The 16,812-nt window shown below is 39.4% G+C and overlaps 1 protein-coding gene across 9 annotated transcripts in view; it reads left to right on the plus strand.

The window, feature by feature from the left end:
* Positions 1–16,812, plus strand: part of GALNTL6 (polypeptide N-acetylgalactosaminyltransferase like 6) — a 451,443-nt gene that overhangs the window by 411,720 nt on the left and 22,911 nt on the right. For all 9 annotated transcript variants that reach the window (XM_069013725.1, XM_069013734.1, XM_069013727.1 and 6 more), the window contains one exon: positions 4,761–4,868. In XM_069013725.1, coding sequence (XP_068869826.1) covers positions 4,761–4,868 — 108 coding nt within the window. The remainder of the gene's footprint in view (positions 1–4,760; positions 4,869–16,812) is intronic.

Raw genomic sequence — 16,812 nt, forward strand, 5'->3', positions numbered from 1 at the left:
CTTAGAGCATCCACATCTACGGCCTGTTGAAGTGTTTTCGGATGGGTGCCCTGTGTTGATGCCACATCTTATATTAATTTGCTTGGCAAAAAATTATTTGGAGTATTCTGGATGGTGACATAGCCACAAACTGTGTATCAAAATATGATCTCTTCATTAAATAGTTTCTTAGATTAATTTTTACGTAAGAAGGTGTTCAGGATTTTTTTTTTTTTTTTTTTGCAACATCAGCATCAATTATTATAATTAAAAAGGTGTATGACATCGTGGTGACAGACTCTTCGGTGTGTGCTAGACTTGTGAAAGCTGGCAAAGCACCAGAACTCACCTGATTAATAGCATCTCTTCACAATAACACGGAAAGCTACCATTTGGGAAATCCTAAATTTAAATCTGTCAGACAGGCACAGTTTATGTAGTAATCACCACAACACAGAGTAGCAAAAGATACTAATGTTCTGTGTTTCCTGAAGATCCTTGTGGTTGACCTTGGCTGTATGCCAGGTACCCAGCAAAGCTGCTCTAACACCCCACTCTTCACTTGAAAAAGGGAAAGGAAATATAATAAAAGGCTCATGGATCAAGATAAGGAGAGGGAAAGATAACTCACCAGTTACCGTCATGGGCAAAGCTGACCTGACCTGGGGAAAAAATATTTTATTACCAATCAAATCAGAATAGGGCAATGAGAAATGAACCCAAATCTTAAAACACCTCTACCCATCCCTCCCTTCTTCTCAAGATCAACTTCACTCCCTATTTTCTCTACGTCCTCACTCTCAGGGGAATGGGAAATTGGGGCTGCGGTCAGTTCATCGCATGTTGTCTCTGCTGCTCCTTCCTCCTCAGAGGGAGGACTCATCACTCTTCACCTGTTCCAGCATGAGGTCCTCCAGGGGCAGCAGGTAGATCTCTGTGATCTCTGCTCCACCATGAATCTTTCAGGGGCTGCAGGGGCACAGCTGCCTCACCGTGGTTTTCACCACAGTCTGCAAGGGAATCTCTGCTCCAGCACCTGGAGCACCTCCTCCTCCTCCTTCTTCCCTGAGCTTGATGTCTGCAGGGCTGATGCTCTCACATATTCTCACTCCTCTCTCTGACTAAAGTTGCACAGTAACTTTTCCCTCTTCTTAAATCTGTTATCCCAGAGGTGTTACTGCTATCACTGATGGCCTTGTACAGGGGCATATCAATTCTGGAGCCAGCTGCCATTTGCCATGTTGAGCCTGAGGGAAACTTCTGGCAGCTTCTGACCCCTGTTGCCCCCTGCTACCAGAACCCGGCCATGCAAACCCAATGCAATCCTTCGCACTGGACATTCCTTAGGCATCATTAATCATACCTTAACAAAAATGCTAATGGTGATCCCCTAGCCTCTTGAAGTAGTCACCTGTATCTACAGTTGTTTTATCCTTATCCATGCCAATACATCCTCCAAATTCTCTTCATCCCTGTTTTCCAAAACACACTTCCAAGTTCATTAAACCCTTTCTTTTTCATCATTATCCTCATAATCATTATTAATTCCCTCCACAGCTGTCAGTCTTGGCAGGAGATAGGGAGTGGAGAGCATTACCACTTGTCAGTGCAGTTGTAATCTATATGAAGGACTGACAAATGTGGAATATTGCCAGTTTTCTCAGAATTTTAGAGGTGCTGGTGAGTATTGTTGAAAGACCCACAGTCATCAATTCCCAGTTAACATGGTAGGGTTTTAATATTTCCTGACAGGAAATCCCACTGCACCTCCAATAATTGGTTTTGCAATTTGCGAACCCATTGACTGTAGATTTGCAGTCAGTGATCCTATTTTTCAAGTTTTTTTTCATTTAGCTGAATGGTCTCACTGCATGTAAAAGTTCACAGGAAAACATTGTTCTTTCTTCTTTTCTACAACTGCCAAATCTGTTCTTTTGGCTTATATTTCAAGAAGAGTGACCACAAAATGCCATCAAAATTTTATATTCTTACTTTCTGCAACTTTTTCAGCTCCACAGATCTAATACATTTCTCCTGTTTGTAGTCCATCCCTCCTGCACAATATGAAGAGCACCAAGTTGTCGCCTTTGCATGATATACTTCAGATTCCTCTTCCACCAGTTTACTGTTTGTATTTTCCATTCATTTCAATGTCTCTCATTGTTGTCTGTTTTGTTACTGACTCTCAGCAGCAGTGTATTTCTCAATTAGTTTTGAAGCCTGATCCAAAGTCCATTCAGTACCCTCTAAATCCTTTGCATAATTTGCTGTATGTTTATGTTTCTTTTCCCCAGTGACATATCCTCCACTGCTCAAAAAGCAAGAGTCTCTTACTACAGTAATTATGATTACAGTGTAGCATATGGGTTGAAATCTCAGTCTTTCATGCACAGTATTGCACTTTCCACATAGTCTCCAGGCGGGATCACTCATAAACCAGAGAGATAAGGTGGGGGGAACCACAAGAGAAGGCAGAATTCAATTTAAAAGACAAAGAGGCGATGTGAAAAGAGAGTGATTCACCCAAAATCCCACAGGAGCTGTAGAACAGAGCTAAAAAATGCATCTGTGACATCTAAACTCCAGTCAGGAACAAAGCCACATAACCACAGCTTAATTTCTTTTAAAGCTTGTGTTAATGCCTGCCTTTTGCTTTCAACCATCCCTATAAAGTGTTTTGCAACATTCTGTTGGAAGGAGCCATATAAAGATAAATTGCGAGATAGTCTCTAGTTGACACATAAACTACTCTTTTGATCTTTCCAAGCTGAAATTGCATTATTTTGGTTTCATCTTTGTTTTTTTTTACCTCAGCTGCAGACCAGATTCATTGCTTTTGTAAGAAGGAGACATTAACGATCCTGAGAGTTTCATTGCTTCTGATATAATTTTTCTAAATGTCCCACACCACCTGAATTCCTTTCATGGTGTACTGAAGGTCTGTAATACTTAACACGGAAGTCATTTTCCAATTTCTTGCATTTAGGGCATGTGACATAAAAGTGCACATTTTAAAGACAAAGTTGCCACAACTGATCTTCTCAGAAAAATGCAAAAAATGCTTTTAATACCATTCTGAAGCTGAAAGATAAACATGAACAGCTGCTAAATGTCCTTCAAGGCAGCCCAAGATTCATTTCAATTATCCTGCACAGCATACCTCAGGTGCAGCACAGCATTTTCAGGTTTTATATCTATCAAGTATAAGCCTAACATGGTGTTATTTCTCCTACTTGTTATTGCCTCAGCATATCTGACTGGGGTTTTTTCTAATTTTTTTTCTCCTTTTTTTTTTTTTAACTGTTACCCTTCTGCTTTAGAGGAAATGCAGTGTATGTCTACTGCAGCTCTCATTGCCTCAGTTAAAGTAATACTGGCCTATATATCTATATATGTATATAATTTATGCTTTCTTGTCTTTTAAATTTGTTCTGGGGCTGACCTTTGAGTCACATTGCGATGCTGTTCATTCTTCAAAGGCTAAGAATACTTGATTTATCCTGGTAATAACTTGTCTAGCCTTTGAAATGACACCTTCATTTAAAAAACAGGAACAAATAGTAAACATAGGTGTGCACTTTCATTGGTGCTCTGGGTTGTTTGAAGACAGCCACAGAGAGGAAATTCCCACTAAAAAAAAGTAAAAATGATGTAACATACAAAGGAAATATTGTTAGAAAAGCAAATAACGTTATTTTAACACTTTTGGTTTTATGATATTTTACTATGTTTATGCATGTGTTTTCCAGTGAGTTAGCTATCATGAGATGAAACAGGTGAGGATTTCAAGGTTTACGTAAGAGGCAAATTTTAAAAAATGTTTTTTTTCAAAGAAAATGATCTTCATGTCCACATGGCATGACTACATGCAAGATTGCACTGGGCACTAATGAGCTATTTTGGCATGGAGGCAGAGCATTCATTTGGGTCTCCATTCCCAATCCAGCAGTAAACTTCCTCCCTGAGAAGGACTGTGCGCACTAGGGGAGTAGATGACATGTCCAAAGGCACCTAGCCAGAGCTCCTCTGCCTCAGTCAGTTCTGTGATGGGAGGTAGTAAGCAGCAGCTTCCCAAGTAGGTCTCAACTCTGTGTGACTGCACATGGGTGTCCATGGAATTTAAGGACAAAGCCCCACTTTCAGTGGTTTCAAGCCTTCCTTAGACATTTACATAAGTATATTTAGGTTTGCCCTGTAGTGAGGTTAGATCCTCAAGCATTTCATTATCAGGTCTCAGTGGGATGCTGTGTCTAACTGCTAGGGGACTGTAAGGGCTGATACACAAATGATCCACAAGAAGCAGCTACCTAAATCACATTGTGATTCAAGCCTTCACTCTAACCCCTATTTTCTCTATTCACAGTGTGAACAGCACAGTCAGTCAGGGGCTGAGTTTCAGGACCAGGCAGATATACCCACTATAAGACAAACAGGCAAGCACAACAAAAGTGGCCAAACTTAAAGTCCCTTCAAACCCAAACCGTTCTATTCTGTTCTATTCTGGTTTGTTCTATTCTATTCTGTTCTGTTCTATTCTATTTTATTCTGTTCTATATATTTTATAATTTTATTTTGAATATACTCTGCTTTTGCACAGTGGGATTCTGGACGTGACAGTCTGCCATGTTACCAGCATGCCAAGAAGGCCACCATGACTGTGGGAGGGGTCAGCATAGAATGATGTGTTATTTTCACATACACATGAGATAAAATGCTTTTTTTTTTTTGCCTCATTTGTTATCAGGAATCATTTTTTCACTTGCTTTCTGTCTGCTTTCCAGGTGTGGATGTGTGGAGGTGGCATGTATGATGTTCCATGCTCTCGAGTTGGACATATCTACAGGAAGTATGTCCCGTATAAAGTCCCCTCTGGAACCAGTCTAGCACGGGTGAGTAATTGGGTCTTGCTGTTTTCCATTTTCATTCATTATCAGTCTCTTCATTCCTTGCGAACCAGTTTCCAGTAAACTATTAAAATGGAAAATGAATGTTTCTTTATTTTTCTGAAATGAGATGTGCAATTACTGCAGTTATTCTGCCTTTCAGAGATAAGACTGCCAAGAATAAAATGGAAGCTTAAAATTACAGGGTTGGACGTCTCAGCACAGAAGCACGTTTCATGCTGATTCAAAAGAACCTAGGAATAACCTAAGGCTTGCGGTTCTCAAATTGCAAAGTGTTGTCAGTCATAGTTTTTATAAGCAGGACCAATTTGAATGCACATTTTCTTATCAGTCAGCAGAACAGGCAGAATCTCATGGAAGGGATGTTTTCTGAGGCAAAAGGCCTGAATAACAATTATTTGAGTGACTGTCTGATTATTGTGTAAAATCTGGTTGTGGAATACAGCCAGCTTGGAGCTGTGAGAGTGAGAAATTACAAGACCTCTAGACATTTCTCAGACTACTGAACACATCCATACCCATGTGGGGCTTTTTGCTCAAGAGAAAATGTTCTGTAACTTTCTGGAGAGGTTCACAGGATGTCAAAAATGGGAGATGAAGGGCACAGATGTAGCTTCCAGGAAGATACTAGTATTTATTCATGCTTGAGTTAAATCTTTTCTGGTTTAGAGGATTTTTTTTTTCTTTTAATAAAATGGCATTAATATTAAATTCTGCATATTGCCATAGGGTAATATTTTATGAATCATAGTTTTTTTCTTAATAATGAAAATGTGTTATGAATAGAAGAAAGAATTTCTTGCTTTGAGGGGGAGATATCCTTGGTTTCAGCACCACAGGACAAGGCTTTCTGTACTAACTGCAGCAGAAAATAGAGGCTGCCTGTGATGCCTGCCTGACAGCTGGCTAGACAGAAAGAAAAATTTGCCTTAACAGGGTATCAGTGCAGACACTGGGACACACAATTCAGTAATGGGATTAGTGGTAGGGGAAGGAACTGTATTGACTAAATTGTGAGATTAATATCTTCCCTCAGTATAGCTCTGTGTCCTGTCAGATTTGCCCCACCTGAATTGCACTGCTTCATTTATGATATTCCCTGCAAAAATCACACACAACTCCAAATAAGAAATTCAAACTTCAGTGTTTGTTTTCTTCTGTTATATCACATAGTATCTCATTAGAGAATATGCTGTCTCATGCACTACCTGCAGGAGCAAAATACAATAATTTCTATTTGTACTACTGGCATCTTGCATGGTTCAGCACTTAACTGGCTTTCATGGTGGCACTGTGAGTGCTTAGAACCATCAGGTACAGGCAGCCTGCAGCCTCCCTGTACTATTTATTTTAGCTTGATTTCAATAAATCACTCATGAAATATTACTGAAAAACATTTCCAGTTATAAAAATGGTATCTCTGCCCATGCACAGACTGATCACCCTATAACTTATGGGAAAAGATCTAGTGGTGAGTCTTATCCTTCCATTCAAAAAATGGATAGTTTTCTTCTGTGTTGTGGCAGTCCAAAACATGATGCTTAGGTAAATTTGTGACATACAGTTATCACTCAAAGAAACTTTGAATTCTCAGATTCACAGCTTCTTTCCAGTACAGTATTCTTTACATTGCATTAAGGCTACCAAGAGCACTAGAGCTCTGTATGTTTTGGTGTTTGGGGCTATTTCAGTAACTAGCCCAGAAAGAGAATATTGTCCTTGACCCATCATATTGTGTGTAATTTTAAATCTAAAAATATTCTCTTTCTCTCATCCTTGCCAGAAAAAGAAAATCAAGGACAGATTAATCTTCAGTGTGTCAGCCCCAAATGGAGCTGTTAGCCAAAGTATTACTAGGCAACTATCCACAGGAGTGGCCTGGATATTTCAGCTGTCTTTGCATTATCCTCCAAATGTTTTATCATCCAAAGACTATAATCTACAACTTACGAGTTTTTAATCTAAAACTTCCTTCTAGTTCAAATATATAATGAATAACACACTCAAGAATATTTGAAAATATTATCCCCACTGCCAGAAGCAGTACTTTTCACTACTAAGTAGTTTCCACAAAGGTTTTTACTAAATCCTTTCCACCTTCTGCTGCTTAAGGAGCATGCCCAAGATGCAGTTCACAAAGGAATGAGCCCTAGAAGGCACAACTGTGATTATATAAATGATAGCAAGAGGCCTTTATTAATCAAGGGGGAATGTCCCCTTGTGCAGGTATTGCATAAAAGGTTGACAGATTTTCCCATCCTATTCCTCAGCACCTGCTCAAGGGATATGGGGACTGGAATTAGGAAGAGAACAGAGCTTCTAGACAAATTCAGGTATAGCCCAAATGCTCATGCCATGGGTTTCCTTTTAAGCTGTTTCAACTCATGTTTACCCTTAAAAAATAATCTTTAAAGTGAGCATTTTACCTTCCCTTGGGATTTCACCTCTCTTTATCTTTTAGCAGTGAGTTCCAACACACAGTTTCAGCCAGCTACGTAACGCTTGACAAATCTCAGTATCTGTTTGGAGAACTGTGACCCGTCATGAGAATCGTGTGCTTTGAGCAATCAGAGACCTGTCAAAAACTTTGTTGCACCTCCCCATCACTAAATAATCATTAGTGTACCACACACAATAGTATGGATCATGACATCAACTTTCTGTGTCCTTCTTATCTGTCACTCAAAATCTGGAGAGCTTGTGCATATTTGTTGCTGCCACATCCCACATAAATTGAAAAGCATACACATATGAAACACTGTTAGTAAAATTGGTGGTGCAGAGCAAAATTAGGGCTAGCTGTAAACATGCATAGTAGATTTATAAACAGATTTTGACAATCAAATGTAGATTAAAAGACTGAATATTTTTGTTTGAAGATGTCTTAAGATGTTGCTGCTTGCCAAAAGTAGTCAGTGTTCAATTTACAGGCAACTGCACCTAAAGAAATAGTAACAGGCATGCAGATGTCAACACTGATTCCACTTTATAACCTGGAAGCACCACATAATTATTCATTCATTCCAAACCTGTCAATCTCTGCACAAAACTGCAGTGACTAATAACTAATTTTGCTTGTTTATTTTAGGTAAGGCATGTTTAGAAAGCAAATCCCCAGGTCCTAAAAACTGCTGAATTGTTTTACTGGATTATTTTAGTTGCTTTTTGCATTTCTGATTGTTGCTTCCCTTTTAACAATTCTAGCTAAGCCATTTACTTTTAGCCAGTTACCTATGAAATTAGACTTCAGAATATTCTTAGAATTTTCTTCTAGGTGTATCTTAATTTATTATTTATTTTCTTTAGTTTCCTATTCCCTTTTAGGGTGGTTTTTTTTTCTATTTGTGGTTCTAGAAAAGCCATAAGAAATATATCAATAAAATCTCACTGTTCCATAGGATATGCAGAGATTAACTCAGTTTCAAAATATATCTACAGATTTTCTTTTTCTTGCAGGTATTTTTCACCTCATTTTAGCATTAACTACAGAACATTAGCTCATTAGGCCTTTTTGACAGGAAGGGCAATCCCACTGAAGTTCAAATTGAATGCTAACCCAGCAGGGTGGTGAATCCTAACCTTAAGTTGAATTCCTCCTTGCCTGCCAGGACATTGGATCCCACAGCACAGTGATCCTCTGACCCATCAGGCACATGCACAGTGGCATTTCTCTCATTACACAGTGTCACTGAATTGGAACCTTCACGAGTTTGGGTTCAGGAATTCAACTGGTAAAGGTGGGCTCAGATTCCCACCTGAACCACTGGCTCAGCCTTTTTGTGTGGCTCCAAAAGGGATCTTCAAAGCAAATTATTGTAACTATACCATCTGGTGCTCTGATCACATTTGCATTTTTGTCAGAGCTTCCTTTAATATGATTACTGTTTTGGTCTATTTTTTTTCCATATGCAAACAATATTTGGGAGTTTCTTAAATTTTATATTCTGTTTCCAGGCAGATTAAAGAACCAGGAGAAGCAGTTAGTAATGGCTACATTTTCTCGTGGCTGGAGTGCGAATGGATAGATGTGGCATGCTGTTCAGAGAACACTGCTGGCACTTTTTCAATCACCTCTGTAGCACAAAAGACTATAGCAAAAAGTCAGTTATGATTCAGCAACCACAGGTGCAACATCAGCTTAGAACAGGCACATTATTTAGGAATCAAGCAAGAATCACCTTCTTAGAGAACAGCACAGCTATAATATAACTATGATTATTACACAGTACAGCTGTTACGTTTCCACTGTTACATTTTTCACTAAGAGATTTATAAATTCATCATTAAAATTAATTAAACCAAGATCTCAAACAGAGTACTTACCAAAGAAAATGTTTAAATTATTGTCCTTGACTTTGACAAGGCTCTTGACACTGTCTCGCACAATATCATCATAGGCAAACTCAAGGAGAGTTGGTTAGATGAGTGGACCGTGAGGTAGAGGGCTGGCTCTATGAGGAGGAATGGCAGATCCCAGAGGGTTGTAATCAGTGGCAGAGGGTCTAGTTGCAGGATTGTCCCTGTCACTGGGCCCAGTATTGTTTAACTTATTCATTCATTCAAAATTACTTGAATGAAGAGGCAGATGCCTCCTCAGCAAGTTCAGTGATGACACAAAGCTGGGAGGAGTGTCCAATACCCCAGAGGGCTCTGCAGCCCTTCAGAGGCACCTTGGCAGGTTGGAGAGATGGGCAGAGAGGAACCAGCTGAAATTCAACAAAGGCAAATGCAGGGTCCTGGGGAGGAATAACCCCAGGCACCAGTACAGGCTGGGGGCTGAGCTGCCAGAAAGCAGCTTGTGGAGAAGGACCTGGGCGTCCTGGTGGACACCAAGCTGTCCATGAGCCAGCAGTGTGACCTTGTGGCCAAGAGGCCAATGGTGACCTGGGGTGCATTAGGAGGAACATTCCAGCAGGTCAAGGAATGTGATCCTTCCCCTCTACTCAGCCCTGGTGAGGCCTCACCTGGACTGCTGTGTCCAGTTCTGGGCTCCCCAGTATAAGAGAGACATGGAGCTCCTGTTGAGAGGTCAATAAAAATCATTAAGGAATTTGAGCATCTCTCTTACAAGGACAGGCGAAGGAAGCTGGGCCTGTTTAGGCTTGAGAAGGGACAACTGAGAGGTGACCTCATCAATGTCTGTTGGTATCTGAAGGGAGGGTGTCAGAGGATGGGGCCAGGCTCTGCTCAGTGGTGCCAACCAATAGGATAAGAGGCAATGGGCAGAAGCTGATGCACAGGAAGTTCCACCTGAATATGAGGAAGAATTTCTTTACTGTGAGGGTGAGCAAACACTGGAACAGATTGTCCAGGGAGGGTGTGGAGTCTCCCTCACTGGAGATATTTGAAAACCATTTGGACACAACCTGTGCCATGTGCTCTAGGATGACCCTGCTTGAGCAGAGAGGCTGGACCAGATGACCTCCAGTGGTCCCTTCCAACCTTACCCATTCTGTGATTCTTTGATCTTCTAATCTTGAATACAAAAAAGTCAAAGTAATTTTTGTGGGTTTTTTATTTTATGTTTTCTCCAAGCTGAATAGAAGTTTTGCTTTTAAGTAAATTAATACAATGGGATGGACAGCTATCCAAATGATCACAAAGAAGATAGAGAACTAGATATTTTTGGACAATAAGTACATCAAAGTGGTGGTAGCTACTTGTCAGGATTTACTCCACAGGCTAGAAAGTTACAAGGCTAAAGAAATCTGTTGGAAGTCAAACCCCTGAACTCTTCCAGGCTTAGCTGCAGGGATGAGCTATGGTCTGTATGGGCCTACAAAGCAAGCATTGCAGCAGCCAACAAATTTGTGTACATGTTCTTATAGTGTCACTCTGTGTTCCACAGCTCCCTCACAGCCACAGAGCTGGGGGCAGGCAGCATCCTCACCAGGACAGGAAACATCCCTGCCCCCAAGCCCTGCAGGATGGCCTTATGTGAGCAAGAGGTGTAGATTTTCCAATTTATGGATCCTAAATTATTGTTTTCGTGTGCCTGGTGGAGATGCAAACTTTTATAGAGAGAATGAAATCCTGCTTGTTTTCAGATGACATCTGTGGAATTTCAGTTCTAGGTATTTGCAGACTACTGGCTTAGAATAAATAGTCTCTTGCTTCTCTGCCAGTTGTGCGAACTCTTAGAAGATTTATTTATATACAACACCAGTTTGTCACCTAGTTAGAATACTGTCTTCCATGCAGATACATTTCTTTTATGCCTGCAGACATCTCTTTATTTGGTTGGGTTTTGCTGCTTTGGGTTTTTTTTTTACAGAAATATTTCTGATATGAAACCCATTTAAGTTTTAAACACAGTTAGGTGTAAAGAACCAAAGTAAGATAGCCAAGACGGGGAAATATTGACAAGCAGTAGCACTGCATAAATTAAAAGGGAGTTAGGGGAGAAGAGGAAAGGTGTGAAACCGCACACTGAGGCTTAACTGATGTGGGCAGGTTAAGTATTAAGACCTGAACGTCACAAGTCTGTGGTTAGTGTCCAGGAAATGTTTTATTGTTTTTCCACTGTAGAAATACACAGAAATGGTAAACGTTGTGTTCTGACACTGATGGAAGGACCTTTGCACAAAACTGCGGGTACCATTTTTCTCCTTGTGAGCACTCTGGAGTTTTGTACCCTGCTGCTTCTGGCATATTAATCCATACTGGTTGGATGAGCTCCTTCAGTCATACTTTGTTCTCTTCTCTGTGATGATTCATTGTAGTGTTATGCTGCCCATATTCCAGAGGAACATAAAGTAGAGTTGTCTTGACTGGATAGATCCCAATGCACTTTTTAAATACACTTTGTGTAAAACAAACTGTATGTTATATTATTCCCAGACAAATTAAATGCAGCTGCTTCCAGAGGTAAACAGGGCACCCATTTTGAAGTAGCAACAACACTGTGGTTCACAAAACAAAAATAGAAAAATTTAAATTAGGAAGATGATGTAGGTGAGGTGAAAATAATCCCACTGGAATTTTACTAGGAAGAGTAAGAGATTAATATGTCAGTTGTTGCAGAGATTGTTGTGTTATTCTTGGCAAGTAAACAGTAATGTCCCCTCTTACACCTCACAACCAAAATACAGTTGGGCCTCAGACATGCTGTGGTGATTCATATTTGATTGGCATAACTGAAAGTGATTTTTGATGTCCTGGCTCATGTGACAAATACCAGCTGGTGACATCCAGCTTCCTGGAAAATGTTCCAATTAAATGCAGGACAATAGGAACTCATAACAGGTTTCAAGTGTTCCAGTAGTAGTTTAATATTGACAAAAGTAAAGTCTATTGATTGAGATCAGGGTCAGTTTCATGCAGTGAGATAGACATAAAAGCAGAAAAAAAAGGTCGTTCAGGTGAAGTGAAACAAACAATAGAACCATTGTGCTCCTTTAGTGGCACCTGATAAAAATCTTTAGAACATCTAGAGAAAGTAAGAACAGGAATTACATTGTTGTGTTAGTTCAGCTGCTGCATCTAAAATGTTAATGGAAAAGATGCACCTAGAGGATGGAGGTGCGCTGGCTTGCAGTATGCCTTGGGCGCTCTCTTCTAAGTGCTGTCACCTTAAGCCAGCACACCAGCCAGTTACAAAATGAGGAACTACCCCTTTCACATCAGGGACTAATCCAGTTAAACCTTGCTTAAAGCTAATATTCATGGACCTATCCTGTGACATGTCCCTGCCTCACCCTGCTGTTCCATTCTCATGGTCAGCGTCTGCTTTCTTCTCAATGACTAATATCACGTCTCTTGAAAATGACAGGTGATCTTACACACTTAGAAAGAAGGGACAATCATTTGATCACAGAGATGAATCTACCCTACTCACTGAACAAAATGGCCCATGAAAAATTTTGTTTTTTTCAAGTGCAGAAGTCCTCATTTATCTCTCTCTCCAGTCAAGTTGATTTAAACTCTTTTATTGAAGTCCAGTATGCTGGCTTTGGCTGGGATAGAGTTAATTATCTTGAGAGTAGTTAGTATAGGGCTGTGTTTTAGATTAGTGATGGAAACTGTTATCACCATAGAGATGTTTTCCTTACTGCTGAGCAGGGCTGGCATAGGATCAAGGCCTTTTCTGCTCCTCACACCACCCCCCAGCAAGCAGGGTGAGGAGCTGGGAAGAGACACAGCCAGGACAGTTGATCGCAACTGACCACAGGGATGATCCATATCATGTGACATCAGGCTCAGTATATAAAGCTGAGGAAGGGGGCACATTTAGAGTATGGTACTTGTCCTCCCAAGTCGCCACTAGGCTTGAGGGAGCCCTGCTCTCCTGGAGATGACTGAACACCTGCCTGCCCATGGGAAGTGGTGAGTGGCTTTGCTTGTGTGCACAGTTTTATTTTCCCTGTTAAACTGTCTTTATCTCAACTCTTAAGTTCTCTCACTTTCACTCTTCGGATTCTCTCTCACACCCCTTTTTGTGGGGACTGAGTAAGTGGCTGTGTGGTGCTTACTTGTCACCTGAGGTCAAACCATGACATCCATGTATCAGTGACATTGTAATTTACTGTTTTGTAAATAAAAGTAAAAAAAAAACACCAAAGCAAAATCACAGTCTTAAATATGTGAGCTCATATAAACTTAAATAAAACTCGTCTAAATGTAAGCCCAGTGGTAAAGAATTTACCAGAGAGTAAAATTGTGACAGTGATTAAAATTATATCAAGAATGCGTAAATGAGCAACTGATGACAGCTGATGACTCAGTGTGGTTGCTCTCACTGTTGTATTCATCTTCTTTGTGACAGCTGTTACAACCTTACATATAGAAATATGCATCTACTGAAATACCATTGGGACTTACTTATCCTCATACAGAAATTTTTCACTGAAAATGACGAAAGAGAGAACAAATTGTCATTGGTCTTCTTGGATAGGTCCTGAAATACTCTTCAGATGTCCATCTAGAGTCCCTATGACTTCTTTATTTTCTGTGTCAATTCATGTAACTAATTAATATTTAATTGATCTTCATTTAATTGTTTTTATTTAATTTTTTTTTCCTTTTTTTTTCCTATTAAGAGTAACCAATCTGGACATCTGTAGCCTTGCAATGAATTTGTCAACCAAGCTAAGCTACGCCATTTTCAGCTGTAGAAACATGTTGTCAAGCATTGGAACAGGCTGCCCGGGGAAGTGGTTGAGTCACCGTCCCTGGAGGTATTTAAAAGACATGTAGATGTGGCACTTAGGGACATGATTTAGTGGTGGACTTGGCAGTGCTGGGTTAACAGCTGGACTCAATGATCTTTGAGGTCGGTTCAAACCTAAATGATTCTATGATTCTATTTTTCATTTTTTCCTTTCCACATGCATTTACATGAGATGTTCAGATTGAATCCAAGCAAGAGTGGTCTACCACAAAGATATGCCAAAACTGATTCTTTCTATAGTGATATTTGATGGCATTTGAGAAACTCACATTTAAAGGAGTTTTCTGTAGAAGATTACATAAATAGTAACAGGAGACAGAAATCAAGAAGATTCAAATCTAATTCTTGTTTGTTCTAAATTATTTGAAGATTAGTTTCACTGTGAAACTTAACTGTCTCATGATGATGAAAACAAAATGAGTGCTTAAATGATGCTGTAAGACGTTCACAAAATGCAGCCTAGCCTGGTAGGCTCTTAAAGTTCTTTGACACACAAGTTCTGTGGCAGTATACACACACAGAGTAAAATCATATCAAAGTCAAGATTGGGTGGCTATTCAGAACCATTCCCACTTGTGGGGCTTATATGACATGTTCAGATTGTATCTAGCCTCACCTAAGGGTCAGGCAAGGAGGAAGTGACCATCCTTCTTCCTCCATCCACTCTGTCAAGACATCCACCCAGATTATGGGAATGGCAACTCTGGAAGACTCATAAAGGACTTGAAAGCACATCCTTACCTTACAGTAAGTAATTTGATTGGTAGGCCTTAAAGTGGTCAGAGATAAGGGTTCTCATTTTGGTTGTGCTCCTCAGATAGGATGAGTAAAAGCCCTGCAGCTCCCTGCCATAATTTGCAGAGAAGAGTTATGATCCTAAGAGGTTCTCTGCAACTTACAATGCTGCTAGACAGCCACAGAATGGGGATTTTCAGCTTACAAGTTCACCCATCTCATCTTGGACAGCTTGTATTTTTGCTCCAGGAACATGCTGGGTTAGCACATTCTAAATAAGAATGCAAATGATGTTTGCCTTTTTTGTGCAAGGTTGCACCAGACCAGCTTTCAGTACAGCAGTTCTTCCTGACTGCATTCAATTCAAGTATGGGGAGTTTTACTACTAGTCTGGACACAATTATGTTAAAAGAACGTATGGTGATTGCTGAACTTGTATAGTGTTTAGAAGGCTAAGAAATGCTAACACAGGCTAACTGGGGTCAACAAACCTCTTTAAAACTAAGTTGTTTAGATGCTGAGTGCTTGTTCAGAAACAGCTTCTCACTACTCCAGAACATAGTGTTCATTTTGGTCATGTTTATAGTCTGGAGATTTAGAGCTAGCAAATCAAGAGGTTGTATTTTTTAAAAAAAAAAACTATTGGAATTCAAAGGGCTGCCTCATAAGCATTTGGCTTATGACATTGATGTATAAACATAGTAAGGATAATAAACAATTTCATTACAGGCAATTTTTAGCATGTGTTGGAAAGAATGGTTTTGGAAGAACAGGGAAGCAAAGTTTTAAATAGATTTGTCCGAAGTGTCCTACCTGATACTTAGGGAATGGTGGAAAGAACTGACTCTTTTTTTTTAATACAGTGTTTCGGTGGATTTACACATAAACACACACAAAACCCAGTTATAAAGGTGTTGTTAGAAAACAAAAAATTTTTGACTGGTGAATTAGAAATTTGAGTTAGTGACCAGGTATAATATCAAGGTTTTTGTTGGACTTATGTTTTATCAGTAACAATCATCTAAAGCAGAATGCAGTCTTTTAGAGCAGCCAAGTAGCTAAAGAAAAAAGTCCATCAGAGACTACTCTTAATATTGGTGGGGTGAGCTGCTGCAAAAGTTAACCTGAATACTTTTACTGTATGGCTCTTTTTACAGTATGGTTTTTACATATGAAAATAGCCTATCAGATAAAATGATTGCAAAAAAAATATTTTACAGAACAGTCCTAAACTGCATTGGCATGATAGCAAATGAAGTATACAGCATTGCAGTGAAAGATACGCTAGAAATCACACATATTTCATTATTTTGGCTTTTTGTTTAATGTTCCTAATCATATTTTTTTGCCTCATGTACAAAATCTCATCACATAGTATTTTTACTTGTCAGAAAATTTCTGTGTTACAAGTTTTCTGCCAGAAAGGTGACTTTGTCATTTAGATGATATTCTTGAATTTTTTCTGGTTTTCTTTGTCCTACCCAGTTCTTGAATTCTAATTTCTTGTAAAGTTATTTAGGTTTTCATGACATTACAACACAAGTCAAACTTATGTGGAGCACAAGCCATTTTTGAATAGGGATATGAGTGTTGTGAATTCTTACACTGCTTTAATGTTACTTGCTTTATCCCTGCAGGTTTTAACATACTTGCTTCACAGAGAGAAAGCACATAGAAACTTATCTTGCAGTGTCAGCTAAAAGTACTTCCTTTGTTCTGTGTCTTGCTGTCTTTGTATTCAGATAAGCCTTATTAGTTCAGAGACATTTAGTTTATGTGGATTAATAAAATTCAGGAAAGGAATTTTCCAGTGAATCTTGAAGGCAAGTCAGAGTATGAATCCGGCTTACTTAGATGCAGAGGATGTTCTGAAAAGAAACATTACCTTATGTTGATGATAATCAGATGTATGTTGTCCTCCAGCTTATTACAGAGTGAATCTCAGCATTTCGCAGTTAGTGTTCTATAAAAAGAATATTATAAAACTTGATTATCTTGTTTTTACAAACAAAGCAATAAGAACAC

This window comes from Aphelocoma coerulescens, chromosome 4 (assembly GCF_041296385.1).
Source record: "Aphelocoma coerulescens isolate FSJ_1873_10779 chromosome 4, UR_Acoe_1.0, whole genome shotgun sequence".
Classification (NCBI taxonomy): domain Eukaryota; kingdom Metazoa; phylum Chordata; class Aves; order Passeriformes; family Corvidae; genus Aphelocoma; species Aphelocoma coerulescens.